General features: G+C 45.8%; 1 protein-coding gene across 2 annotated transcripts; it reads right to left on the bottom strand.

Annotated features, from left to right (window-relative positions):
• On the bottom strand, positions 1–14,079 carry LOC120062402 (acidic repeat-containing protein-like). Of its 2 annotated transcripts, none has more exons than XM_039012359.1 (13): positions 13,993–14,079; positions 13,262–13,364; positions 12,757–12,967; positions 12,357–12,423; positions 11,377–11,426; positions 9,742–9,805; positions 9,579–9,658; positions 8,599–9,249; positions 5,124–5,301; positions 2,681–2,831; positions 1,803–1,938; positions 1,399–1,603; positions 1–987 (listed from the first exon to the last, which is right to left on the bottom strand). In XM_039012359.1, the coding sequence occupies exons 2-13, from the start codon at positions 13,349–13,351 to the stop codon at positions 756–758; spliced, it is 2,115 nt and encodes a 704-aa protein (XP_038868287.1). In that variant the 5' UTR covers positions 13,352–13,364; positions 13,993–14,079; the 3' UTR covers positions 1–755. The 2 variants fall into 2 exon arrangements, with proteins under 2 accessions (XP_038868287.1, XP_038868288.1); XM_039012360.1 differs by having other exon boundaries at positions 8,779–9,249.

Here is a 14,079-nt window from a genome sequence, read left to right as displayed (position 1 = left end):
TTCAAAATGTAACATACATTGTATGTGAAGTTGCCAGATCTGCCTTTTATGCACCGTATGAAACTTCATGGAACTATTTTCTGATTCATATTTCAAATAATTCAAAGCAGTTGGTCACAAAATGATACTTGAAGGGTATGAATCCATGTCACAGGCAGGCTAGACAACAATATGACTGATTCACGTTGCCTTTAGTCACTGTTCAGTGTGTCTCTTGGCTCATTTCACTGTAACGGTGAGACTCCAGCTACAGAGGTAAGGAATGACAGACTCACCCTAGCTGCCTCTGAAAACCTGATACATACACAGAGGTATTTAAGACAGACCTATCAACTTGAAGATCCCACTAATCTAAGACATTAGGATGGATGAAAGAGAAGGATCCCACTAATCTAAGACATTAGGATGGATGAAAGAGAAGGATCCCACTAATCTAAGACATTAGGATGGATGAAAGAGAAGGATCCCACTAATCTAAGACATTAGGATGGATGAAAGAGAAGGATCCCACTAATCTAAGACATTAGGATGGATGAAAGAGAAGGATCCCACCATTGCTTCAACTCAGAGCAGTGTAAACCTTCAAGGAATGAATAGAAGGCATGTTCAGAGAGGATTTTACAGATACTACTGAACAAGAGTGCTTTATCAAGAGTTATCAAGAGTGCTTTATAGTCCAGGAGACGAGAGTAATGTAGGTCGAATCCAGGTTAGAATGATTCCACCTCATCTCTTTCCCACGCTCTCTCTCCCTCTCAGTTCTGGCTGAGTTTGGCCTTGGTGGCGAAGTCAACACTGAGTTTCCTCATTACCTCACCGTGGCTCTGACCCACCAGGTTTTGGCGAACACTGCCATAGTTCTCCTTGACAAAGTTGGCGAAGGGCGTGGGCGCCCGGGGCTTGGCGGGGGTGAGCAGGACCAGCGGACCCGTACAGACGGCACACACAAACCTCTGGGTGTCCAGAGACTTAGAGTGACGACCGAGTCTACAGAGGGGAGGAAGAGAACAGTTTAGCCATCAACTGGTTTTAGAGTTTAGCCATGAATTGATGGGAATCCATGGTAGACTGAGGGCTTGGACTACCTAGTCTGACAGCATTACTATAAACTGTGACAATACATACTGTAGTCTAGTCTCAGGCAACTAATATAGCAATAATATAATGCAATTTAGTGGACACTTTAATCCGCAGTGATTAACACAGTGAGTATATATTGTTGGTGTAATGTGACCCCTGCTGAGCCACACAGGACAACTACTTCATTTGACGGAATGACTCCGTTTCCTTGGATTAAATAAATCCATTTTAATATCCACAAACTCCCTTTCATTTGCAGCACTAAAACAGCATTCATGTAAGTGTAAGCCGGGGACAGACAGGAAGTTAGTGACCTACGTGTTTTTGCAGCGGCTGCACTGGTACTGGTACTTGTAGTTAATGTCGTAGCTGTGGCAGCGGGTGACCACGGGCAGCTCGGGGTGTGCCAGCGTGGCCTTGCGGGCGTAGAGCTTCCAGAAGGGACCGTGCCCATCCCTCACACTGTTGATCAACCAGGTGGCAGCGTGGCACATCTCATGGACTAACGTGTCACGCAGACGGTCTGGGAGGAGAGAAGGGGGAGGATGGGGATTGGAAGAGAGAGGGAGGGAGAATGAGGGAAGGTGGGAGATAAGAGATATTTTAAATCATACAGACACAGGCTATTCACATTAAAGTTGAACTTTAAATGACTTACACCAGAACCTAATTTAAAATGTTAGAACAACATGTCATTAGTTCTTCAACCAGTGAAGCCTTACCTGCAGAGTCACAGACTTTCTCAGAGAGCTGGATACGGGCGTACCGGTTCCCTCCTCCTCTCTCCTGCCCTGTGATGCAGTAGCCAGCAGTCTTTCTCATCTTGTTATTCCAGCTCACTGACATGTTACTGGGCAGCTGGGGAACAAAGACGTTATAAAGGTAAGAGGAGGTAAAACATGCAAGATAATCCCGGGTCACATGATGGTAAGGTGCAAGTCAACACAAAACACTTTATAAGATGCCATCTTTATCACTCTCCAAGTGATATGGCAGTATGTGTATGCTTATAACCTGTGTGTTTAACACTGTATAGCCTGTTGATGGGTTCTGACTTCTAAACGTGAAAATATGAAATATCCTTATTCATGTCACTGAGGGAGATGGAATGTAGAATATTTACATTCTGTCAGAACATGTTATTGTTAGACATCAGGGATCCTTTAAAAAGAAAAATGGCCACTGTCTGGTTGTTACACCAGAAGTTAATGGTAGGAAGAATATATATGGTGGAGTCAATGAAGCTTGGAGTGTTACCGAGTCAGGGAAAGGCAATCACATGGGTGCAGTAACTGATAAGGGTGGAGAGCTGTGGATTAGTGAGGAACGGGAGGGCAGGTCACATTAAGGGAGAAGGAACAGTTTACTACCCACATCACTTAACTTCCTGCCTAGCAATAAAGATGTGATGTATAGAGGGAAGGAGGAGTTCACCTAAATGGGAGTATCTATACTGGTGCTGGTGGGAACATATCTTAGTCTGTTCACCTGTCTGACCCATTGGATGAATAAACTTGGTTTGAGCTTTTCATAGTTGTCCGTCAGGTTCTTAATGACAGGGTCAAAACTAACACTCTGTATAGTTAAAGTGTGTGTTTACCTTGTTGTTGAACACGCTGGTGTTGTACAGGTGGTAAAGTTTGGTGGTGAGCTCCTCCTTGGTCTGTTTGAAGTTGCGGCTGTAGATGGAGCCTGGTCCAGACAGAGACTGGAGGAAACATCCCGGAGTCTGACACCCTGCTGCTGACACACTGAGGAGAGAAACACAGCCTGGAGTCTGACACACTGAGGAGAGAAACACAGCCTGGAGTCTAACACACTGAGGAGAGAAACACAGCCTGGAGTCTGACACACTGAGGAGAGAAACACAGCCTGGAGTCTGATACACTGAGGAGAGAAACACAGCCTGGAGTCTAACACACTGAGGAGAGAAACACAGCCTGGAGTCTAACACACTGAGGAGAGAAACACAGCCTGGAGTCTGATACACTGAGGAGAGAAACACAGCCTGGAGTCTAACACACTGAGGAGAGAAACACAGCCTGGAGTCTAACACACTGAGGAGAGAAACACAGCCTGGAGTCTGATACACTGAGGAGAGAAACACAGCCTGGAGTCTAACACACTGAGGAGAGAAACACAGCCTGGAGTCTGACACACTGAGGAGAGAAACACAGCCTGGAATCTAACACACTGAGGAGAGAAACACAGCCTGGAGTCTAACACACTGAGGAGAGAAACACAGCCTGGAATCTAACACACTGAGGAGAGAAACACAGCCTGGAATCTAACACACTGAGGAGAGAAACACAGCCTGGAGTCTGACACACTGAGGAGAGAAACACAGCCTGGAGTCTGACACACTGAGGAGAGAAACACAGCCTGGAGTCTGACACACTGAGGAGAGAAACACAGCCTGGAGTCTGACACACTGAGGAGAGAAACACAGCCTGGAGTCTGACACACTGAGGAGAGAAACACAGCCTGGAGTCTGACACACTGAGGAGAGAAACACAGCCTGGAGTCTGATACACTGAGGAGAGAAACACAGCCAGATTTAGCCACACACAAACACTTCACTGAACCTATGTATTTAGATCAGTGTAGAACAGGTGAAGGAGAGGAGACAGAGTATGGAGCTACACTCTGCCCTAGGCCCTAGTCAGCACAGTATTGAGCTACACCCTGCCCTAGGCCCTGTTCAGTAGAGTATTGAGCTACACTCCCAGGCCCTGGCTAGTCAGTAGAGTATTGAGCTACACTCTCAGGCCCTAGTCAGTAGAGTATTGAGCTACACTCCCAGGCCCTGGTCATTAGAGTACTGAGCTACACCCTGCCCTAGGCCCTGGTCAGTAGAGTATTGAGCTAGACTCCTAGGCCCTGGTCAGTAGAGTATTGAGCTACACCCTGCCCTAGGCCTTGGTCAGCAGAGTATTGAGCTACACCCTGCCCTAGGCCCTGGTCAGCAGAGTATTGAGCTACACCCTGCCCTGGTCAGTAGAGTATTGAGCTACACCCTGCCCTGGTCAGTAGAGTATTGAGCTACACCCTGCCCTAGATCCTGGTCAGTAGAGTATTGAGCTACACCCTGGCCTAGATCCTGGTCAGTAGAGTATTGAGCTACACCCTGCCCTAGGCCCTGGTCAGTAGAGTATTGAGCTACACCCTGCCCTAGGCCCTGGTCAGTAGAGTATTGAGCTACACCCTGCCCTAGGCCCTGGTCAGTAGAGTATTGAGCTACACCCTGCCCTAGGCCCTGGTCAGTAGAGTATTGAGCTACACCCTGCCCTAGGCCCTGGTCAGTAGAGTATTGAGCTACACCCTGCCCTAGGCCCTGGTCAGTAGAGTATTGAGCTACACCCTGCCCTAGGCCCTGGTCAGTAGAGTATTGAGCTACACCCTGCCCTAGGCCCTGGTCAGTAGAGTATTGAGCTACACCCTGCCCTAGGCCCTGGTCAGTAGAGTATTGAGCTACACCCTGCCCTAGGCCCTGGTCAGTAGAGTATTGAGCTACACCCTGCCCTAGGCCCTGGTCAGTAGAGTATTGAGCTACACCCTGCCCTAGGCCCTGGTCAGTAGAGTATTGAGCTACACTCCCAGGCCTAGGCCCTGGTCAGTAGAGTATTGAGCTACACTCCCAGGCCCTGGTCAGTAGAGTATTGAGCTACACTCCCAGGCCCTGGTCAGTAGAGTATTGAGCTACACTCCCAGGCCCTGGTCAGTAGAGTATTGAGCTACACTCCCAGGCCCTGGTCAGTAGAGTATTGAGCTACACTCCCAGGCCCTGGTCAGTAGAGTATTGAGCTACACTCCCAGGCCCTGGTCAGTAGAGTATTGAGCTACACCCCTAGGCCCTGGTCATTAGAGTATTGAGCTACACTCCCAGGCCCTGGTCATTAGAGTATTGCGCTACACTCCCAGGCCCTGGTCATTAGAGTATTGAGCTACACTCCTAGGCCCTGGTCATTAGAGTATTGAGCTACACTCCTAGGCCCTGGTCATTAGAGTATTGAGCTACACTCCCAGGCCCTGGTCAGTATTACCTGGAGGAAGAAAGGCTGCTGGTCTTGAGTCTGGATTCCGGCTGGGACACAGTGGGTTTAGTGACGGGCGGCCGCACCGGGGTCTTCAGATCCAAGGGCGTTCTCACTAACGGCCGAGGGCACACCTCTTTCGAGGCTTTTTGCCGTGGAGCTGACAGGGGGGGCTTCTGATTGGGCCCTGGATTCACACACACCAGGAAGCAGCCAATGAGATGACATGATATAGAAACGAAAATGGAAATGTACCAATTAAAGACCACAGCTGGCAGAAGCCTTGTTGGTGGACACTGTCTGAACAGAAATATATGAGTTATATTTAAACATGTTGGGAGCAGTATACCAGCATGCAGATTTACTTTGTTACGTTACCCTCTCTGATCCAACACCTTTTTAGGTATGTGCCTCCCCATTGTACAGAAAGATCCCCCGGTATTACACTCACAACTGCTGGACCTCCGACAGCAAGGCACTACAGAGGGTAGTGAGTACGGCCCAGTACATCACTGGCACCAAGCTTCCTGCCATCCAGGACCTCTATACCAGGCCGTGTCAGAGGAAGGCCCCAAAAAATTGCCTAAGACTCCATCCACCTTAGTCATAGACTGTTCTCTCTGCTACCGCACGGCAAGCGGTACCGGAGTGTCAAGTCTAGGTCCAAAATGCTTCTAAACAGCTTCTACCCCCAAGCCAAAAGACTCCTGAACACCTAATCAAATGGCTACCCAGACTATTTGCATTGCCCCCCTCTCGTCTATGCATAGTCACTTTACCTCTACCTACATACTACCTCAATTACGTCGACTAACCTGTACCCCCGCACATTGTACCAGTACCCCCTGTATATAGCCTCCTAACATTGACTCTGTACCAGTACCCCCTGTATATAGCCTCCTCACATTGACTCTGTACCAGTACCCCCTGTATATAGCCTCCTCACATTGACTCTGTACCAGTACCCCCTGTATATAGCCTCCACATTGACTCTGTACCAGTACCCCCTGTATATAGCCTCCACATTGACTCTGTACCAGTACCCCCTGTATATAGCCTCCTAACATTGACTCTGTACCAGTACCCCCTGTATATAGCCTCCTAACATTGACTATGTACCGTAACACCCTGTATATAGCCTCCACATTGACTCTGTACCGTAACACCCTGTATATAGCCTCCACATTGACTCTGTACCGTAACACCCTGTATATAGCCTCCACATTGACTCTGTACCGTAACACCCTGTATATAGCCTCCACATTGACTCTGTACCAGTACCCCCTGTATATAGCCTCCTAACATTGACTCTGTACCGTAACACCCTGTATATAGCCTCCTCACATTGACTCTGTACCGTAACACCCTGTATATAGCCTCCTCACATTGTACCAGTACCCCCTGTATATAGCCTCCTCACATCGACTCTGTACCAGTACCCCCTGTATATAGCCTCCTCACATCGACTCTGTACCAGTACCCCCTGTATATAGCCTCCTCACATTGACTCTGTACCAGTACCCCCTGTATATAGCCTCCTCACATTGACTCTGTACCAGTACCCCCTGTATATAGCCTCCTCACATTGACTCTGTACCAGTACCCCCTGTATATAGCCTCCTCACATTGACTCTGTACCAGTACCCCCTGTATATAGCCTCCTCACATTGACTCTGTACCAGTACCCCCTGTATATAGCCTCCTCACATTGACTCTGTACCAGTACCCCCTGTATATAGCCTCCTCACATTGACTCTGTACCAGTACCCCCTGTATATAGCCTCCTCACATTGACTCTGTACCAGTACCCCCTGTATATAGCCTCCTCACGTTGACTCTGTACCAGTACCCCCTGTATATAGCCTCCTCACGTTGACTCTGTACCAGTACCCCCTGTATATAGCCTCCTCACATTGACTCTGTACCAGTACCCCCTGTATATAGCCTCCTCACATTGACTCTGTACCAGTACCCCCTGTATATAGCCTCCTCACATTGACTCTGTACCAGTACCCCCTGTATATAGCCTCCTCACATTGACTCTGTACCAGTACCCCCTGTATATAGCCTCCTCACATTGACTCTGTACCAGTACCCCCTGTATATAGCCTCCTCACATTGACTCTGTACCAGTACCCCCTGTATATAGCCTCCTCACATTGACTCTGTACCAGTACCCCCTGTATATAGCCTCCTCACATTGACTCTGTACCAGTACCCCCTGTATATAGCCTCCTCACATTGACTCTGTACCAGTACCCCCTGTATATAGCCTCCTCACATTGACTCTGTACCAGTACCCCCTGTATATAGCCTCCTCACATTGACTCTGTACCAGTACCCCCTGTATATAGCCTCCTCACATTGACTCTGTACCAGTACCCCCTGTATATAGCCTCCTCACATTGACTCTGTACCAGTACCCCCTGTATATAGCCTCCTCACATTGACTCTGTACCAGTACCCCCTGTATATAGCCTCCTCACATTGACTCTGTACCAGTACCCCCTGTATATAGCCTCCTCACATTGACTCTGTACCAGTACCCCCTGTATATAGCCTCCTCACATTGACTCTGTACCAGTACCCCCTGTATATAGCCTCCTCACATTGACTCTGTACCAGTACCCCCTGTATATAGCCTCCTCACATTGACTCTGTACCAGTACCCCCTGTATATAGCCTCCTCACATTGACTCTGTACCAGTACCCCCTGTATATAGCCTCCTCACATTGACTCTGTACCAGTACCCCCTGTATATAGCCTCCTCACATTGACTCTGTACCAGTACCCCCTGTATATAGCCTCCTCACATTGACTCTGTACCAGTACCCCCTGTATATAGCCTCCTCACATTGACTCTGTACCAGTACCCCCTGTATATAGCATCGCTACTTATTTTATTGTAGCTCCTTAATTATTCTGTATTTTTCTATTTTTCATATTTAATAAATTTTTTACTTCAGCTTATTTTTGTAAATACTTGAAAACTTTATGAACTGCATTGTTGGTTAAGGGTTTGTAAGTAAGCATGTACAACTATGGTTGTATTCAGCGCATGTGACAAACACATGATTTGATTTATTACTGTGACCTGTGTTTAGGTGTTGGGGTGTTACCCGTGTCGTGTGGGGTGTTACCCGTGTCGTGTTTAGGTGTTGGGGTGTTACCCGTGTCGTGTTTAGGTGTTGGGGTGTTACCCGTGTCGTGTTGTTACCCGTGTCGTGTTGGGGTGTTACCCGTGTCGTGTTGGGGTGTTACCCGTGTCGTGTTGGGGTGTTACCCGTGTCGTGTTGGGGTGTTACCCGTGTCGTGTTGGGGTGTTACCCGTGTCGTGTTTAGGTGTTGGGATGTTACCCGTATTGGGTTTAGGTGTTGGGTTGTTACCCGTATTGTGTTGGGTTGTTACCCGTATTGTGTTGGGTTGTTACCCGTATTGTGTTGGGGTGTTACCCGTATTGTGTTGGGGTGTTGGGGTGTTACCCGTATTGTGTTTAGGTGTTGGGGTGTTAGCCGTATTGTGTTTAGGTGTTGGGGTGTTAGCCGTATTGTGTTTAGGTGTTGGGGTGTTAGCCGTATTGTGTTTAGGTGTTGGGGTGTTAGCCGTATTGTGTTTAGGTGTTGGGGTGTTAGCCGTATTGTGTTTAGGTGTTGGGGTGTTACCCGTATTGTGTTTAGGTGTTGGGGTGTTGCCGGTCTTGTGGTTCTTCTTAATTCTGTCCAGTAAGCTGAGGAACTCTTCCTCTGAGCTGGCTGAGTCCTCCACCTTCGACGGGGCTGAGTAGTTCCGCTGTGGAAGGGGGGTCTTGGAGGGGGTGAAGGAGGAGCGGAGAGGAGGAGAGCTGGGAGAGAGGAAAGGCAAAGGAGGAGGGGAGGGAGAGAGGGAAGGCAGAGGAGGAGGGCTGGGAGAGGGAAAGAAGATTTTGTCCTTCTGGTTACTTTGTAGGACGTTGACTTTGTGGGTCTGTGGCGGCGGCGGCGGCCGGTGCACAGGGTGGCATGTCCTCCACGTGCTCTTCATCACAATACCATCATCTTCTTCACTGTCGCTGAGGAAAACTGGAGTGTCACACTGGGACAGGGGTCTTCTGACTGGGGTCTGGAAGGATGACGACTTAGGGGTCTTAAAGGCACCTGTAGAAGACATGACGAGTCTCCATGTAATGCTGTCGGCCTAACAACTCCCCCTAGCCGTGACAATATATCATATTAACCAAGGCTTCCTGGGTATTACTTCAATTCTGGCTATGAAAATAAAAGTAATCACAGTGCTGAACTGAAATCAAGAAGAAGGAACTTAGAAACACATTTCAGATTACTACAAGCACGTATGAGGACAGTCAACGACAGCGTGTCAAAAGGCAACCTATTCACTAAATAGTCCACTACTTTTGAATAGAGCCCTATTCGCCCTGGTCAAAAGTAGTGTATTAAATTGCCATTAGGGAAGCAGTCGATGTTACCTTTAGAGGTAGGTTTTTTCTTCCTCTCAACGACAAAGTCATCATCGGAGGAAAAGCTGTCGACAATGAAGTTTCTGATGCTGAGGAAAAAACAGGAGATAAACCTGAGTATTTTACACACGATAGGGACCATAGTCATGGTAAGAGGTTGGCACCACTGTACCTGTCTACACTGCCACGTTCCGCTTCCTTGGGCTTAGGCTTGGGAGTTTTCACACGGCTCAGGACTTCAGGGGCACCAGACGAGACACAAGGGAACAGTAAACATGTCATCCCCCATGATGCAGCAGCGCCAGTTATACCTCTCACTTGGTCTTTTCCTCTCTGCTGTGACTAACACATTTCCGTTAATTACCTCATCATTCACCAGAAATTAGTCAAAATCGTGTGACTAACGTACGAATGTATGAACAGGCGGGTGGAGATCGATCTACAGTCCCCTACTCGATTTCTTCGTGGGGACAATGACACGAGTTTGGAGATGTGGAAGGGACCTGGGCCCGGTTTCCCCAATAGTGATGGAACTTACGAGTGTTTTAACGATGCATCTTTCCTACAACGGCCGAAGACGTAAAATAAGTTCCCCAAAACCCCACGCAGAGAGAACATTCACTAAGTACGTTGTTGGAGAATGTGTCCATACTGATAGGATTGAAAGAAAGGCTACGCTGCTCTCGGATCAGCTTTCTCCATTCAAATCTTACCTTAACATTATAATTATTTCATAATACTGACGACGGATCAGCTCCTAAAGAGATATTATCACCTATGGCTGCAAATATTGGGGTGGGTTATTCTACCGCTTAGCCTATAATAATGCATTAAATGAAGATTTGGAAAGTTAGGCTTCACATTGAAACATTTATAATATATAGGCCTATAGTCTATACTGTAGGTAGGCTATTTATAATATATAGGTCTATACTGTAGGTAGGCTATTTATAATATATAGGTCTATAGTCTATACTGTAGGTAGGCTATTTATAGTATATAGGCCTATAGTCTATAATGTAGGTAGGCTATTTATAATATATAGGCCTATAGTCTATAATGTAGGTAGGCTATTTATAATATATAGGCCTATAGTCTATAATGTAGGTAGGCTATTTATAATATATAGGCCTATAGTCTATAATGTAGGTAGGCTATTTATAATATATAGGTCTATACTGTAGGTAGGCTATTTATAATATATAGGTCTATAGTCTATACTGTAGGTAGGCTATTTATAATATATAGGCCTATAGTCTGTACTGTAGGTAGGCTATTTATAATATATAGGTCTATAGTCTATACTGTAGGTAGACTACTTATAATATATAGGCCTATACTGTAATGCAGTCATCTCGGGTTTTATTTGAAGTTTTGTTTTCAAATATTTTTATCCTTTGCTTGTTTGTAACATTTGCAATGACATTGGCAACTTAGTATTTGTAAATCAACTTCGTTGTGAAGTTATTGGCGGTCACAGAGAGTGATACACATCTTGATTCTATGTTTAGTGACGATCTTCTGTGTGTAAAGTGACGTGGTAAGAAACCCCCCCCGAATCTAACGACACACTTTGCTGTTCTACAAGTAGTTTGAGTTAGATGCATTTAGGAAACCAGTCAGAAAGACTTCTGTTCTTTGACTTAGAAATGACATACACCAAATTAGACATGGCAAAGACCCATTTACATACAACATTGTTTCAATAAAGAATTCTGAAGCCGCATTGGGTTTCAAAATATGATGACATAATGATCAAAACATGACTTCCCCAATACATATGTCAAGGCACCAGTATGATACTTACAGTTTTCAAAGTGGTCATCACTGTCTGAGCTTAATACAAGGACTGGTTCACTAGAGGGGAGAGAATCAGAGAAGAAACAATAACACATTTAGTCCAATTGAATGACTAGATAGAGAAAAGGGGATTAAGGGCACTATTCAATCCGTATCGTGGAAGTTCAGTGTTACAGCGTGATTGAAATGTAAAGGCAATGTTCCCAGGTTAGCGGAGAGCGCATTCACGGTAAACGCTGCATATGTCGGCCCAATCGGACATTGATTGAATAGAGCCATAAGACTACAAGGCTTTTAAGGCTGGAAGTAGGACTGTGACAGTTATGGAATTTTGAATGACGGTAATTGGCCAGCCAAATGAGAGCTGTCACTGTAATAAATGCAAAGAAATTAATAAAATAAACAACAATTATAATATTCTATTCTCCTCTGCATGCGCTGCCATAGAGATAGAATGAATAGAACGGGTGTCCCCATTCAAGTCAATTATGGCATAATGGGTGGACTGGCGGCCATTGCGAGTGTACCCATATGAGAAAAGCAGGAAGTAAAATGTGCTGCGATTTGTTGATTGAACTCAACTGACATTTAAAAAAAATACATTCCGTTGCATGAGCCACATCAGTTAACATCACTTCAATGAACATTCTACATTTCCATGGAAATGATTGCTTCACAATACCAGGCAGTAAACAAGACACCCCACTCCCTCATTTTTTCTGGTTACGTTACAGTCAGCTGCTATTGTATTGGTGTCTATGGGTTAAGCAGACCGGAACTGACCACTTTTTTAAAAAAATGGTAAAGTGAATTATCTTCATTTATCCACCATGTTTGAAATAGACTCAACAGGGCACTAATGCTGTCCCATCTTTACTGTGTTTTTTTTAACGGGTATTTTATTTTCATGACGGTCTTCATACATAACCGTCAGTTACAGTTATACGATAATTGTGCCAACCTTAGCTGGACAAATCACTACTTTACCTGACTTTCTTAGCAGCACTGCAATGTTTCCGAGAAGCCGTTTTGGGTGTAGCCTGCTCCACAAGAACTACAGACAAGAAGAACATGGAGATTCATTCATTCAACTACAGTATTTCAATGCATAGCTGTCATAGGCATACATGTTTTGCACCATGACAACCATAATCAGGAGTTGGCCAATGCTCATACAGCTCTGGACCAGGTGTAAAGGAATCTTCCAGATGAACAAAAAGACAGCAGTCGTAGGTCAAGTCAAGCAAAAACCAGTCCAGGTTTAATATAACTCACAACAAGGAGACACCCTTCAGCACAGAAGCAAAGAACATGTTTAACAGGCCTCTTGGAAACAGCCCTTTATATCCTAATAGTCTAGTAACCCAACCCACTGACTCTCACTTACACTGGTCGAAATCATCGTCACTGGACTCCATGAACACCTTGGTCCTGTAACTGTTGCCCTTGGAGACCTGGTTCTCTTTCCCTGAGCCTCTGTCATCCTCTTCCTCACTGTCTAGCAGGTGTAGCTGGACTGGGGGAGGAAGGTTTTGAGCACCCCTGGAGCCATGACAGCCTGTGGCCAGACGCCGAGACTTACTGATGCTCTTAATCAGCTGCAGAGAAGACACAGGATGTGTTTGAAATGGAACCCTATTCCCTATATAGTGCACTACTTTTGACCGGGGACTATAGGACTCTATTCCCTATATAGTGCACTACTTTTGACAGGGGACTATATTCCCTATATAGTGCACTACTTTTGACAGGGGACTATAGGACTCTATTCCCTATATAGAGCACTACTTTTGACCTGGTCAAATGTATTGCACTACATAGGAAATAGTGTGCAATTGATTAAGATAATCACTAGTGGTTGTAATTCATGTGACGAAGTAACCACAACATACCTGTTTCTCTGCGGTTTCCAATCCTCCCTTCTCTGACCAGCCCAGTTTCTCTGCAACTCTTTGAAATAATCTGTGATTATCGTCATCCATGGTCCCTTTCTCTCTGTAAGGGGGACAATATGACTATTATCTGGAAACAACACGGTAACAACATGCCCGGGCTGCTTACCCACCGATAGTTAGCAATGCCCTGGCCAGCCCTCTTTGGGCAATAAAAACAAACAAGACACATTTTGATAATGCAGTATCTTGATTAGCTAACAATAGCTAGTAGCAAGACACATTCTCGTAGCAGGCAAATGTATTTTAGCTAGGTATTTGATTATGCACGGGGTGTAAGTAGTAGCCTAGCTAGCTAATGGGCTGTGCTATCTGATATATCCTTGGGACGTCCCTAACCTAAACCCTAACTAACCTTAACTAACCATACCCCCTATCCTAACCATAACTCGTACCTAGCATCGTCGAGATCCAGGCTTCCAACGACGTGATTTGAGATATTGCAACGCTAGACTAACTCTTACCAAACCATTTTAAATGTAAACTTCAATGAGGGGATATAGACGTCCCAATGATACCGGATTGCACGTTACCTAATGCCTGCTACCAAAACCCCTATAACCACGACTGTAAATAAAGGCTAAACGTTACAGTTTCTCGTGTTTAACTCACTATGCATTACTATTGGTTTATTCAATATTAGATTTTCGCGAATCGGGACATAACGTTACCTTTGAAGATTATGGTCAGTACATTTGCTTTGGGCCCAAACCTCGGATAGCAACCGAAAGCGAACAACGAAGATTCAAAATTGTGCA

Source organism: Salvelinus namaycush, chromosome 17 (genome assembly GCF_016432855.1).
Source record: "Salvelinus namaycush isolate Seneca chromosome 17, SaNama_1.0, whole genome shotgun sequence".
NCBI classification, from domain to species: Eukaryota; Metazoa; Chordata; class Actinopteri; order Salmoniformes; family Salmonidae; genus Salvelinus; species Salvelinus namaycush.
The sequence above is the reverse complement of the archived record's forward strand: the minus strand, read 5'-3'. Positions and strand labels throughout refer to the sequence as shown.

What these genes read in the sequence shown, in the direction of transcription:
- LOC120062402 (XM_039012359.1), bottom strand. Translation starts at nt 13,351, where the DNA reads ATGGATGACGATAATCACAGATTATTTCAAAGAGTTGCAGAGAAACTG. An exon ending in TGATGACCACTTTGAAAACT is followed by an intron (nt 9,806 to 11,376) that starts GTAAGTATCATA and finishes GTGCCCCTGAAG; the next exon opens with TCCTGAGCCGTGTGAAAACT. An exon ending in GAAAAAACCTACCTCTAAAG is followed by an intron (nt 9,250 to 9,578) that starts GTAACATCGACT and finishes TGTCTTCTACAG; the next exon opens with GTGCCTTTAAGACCCCTAAG.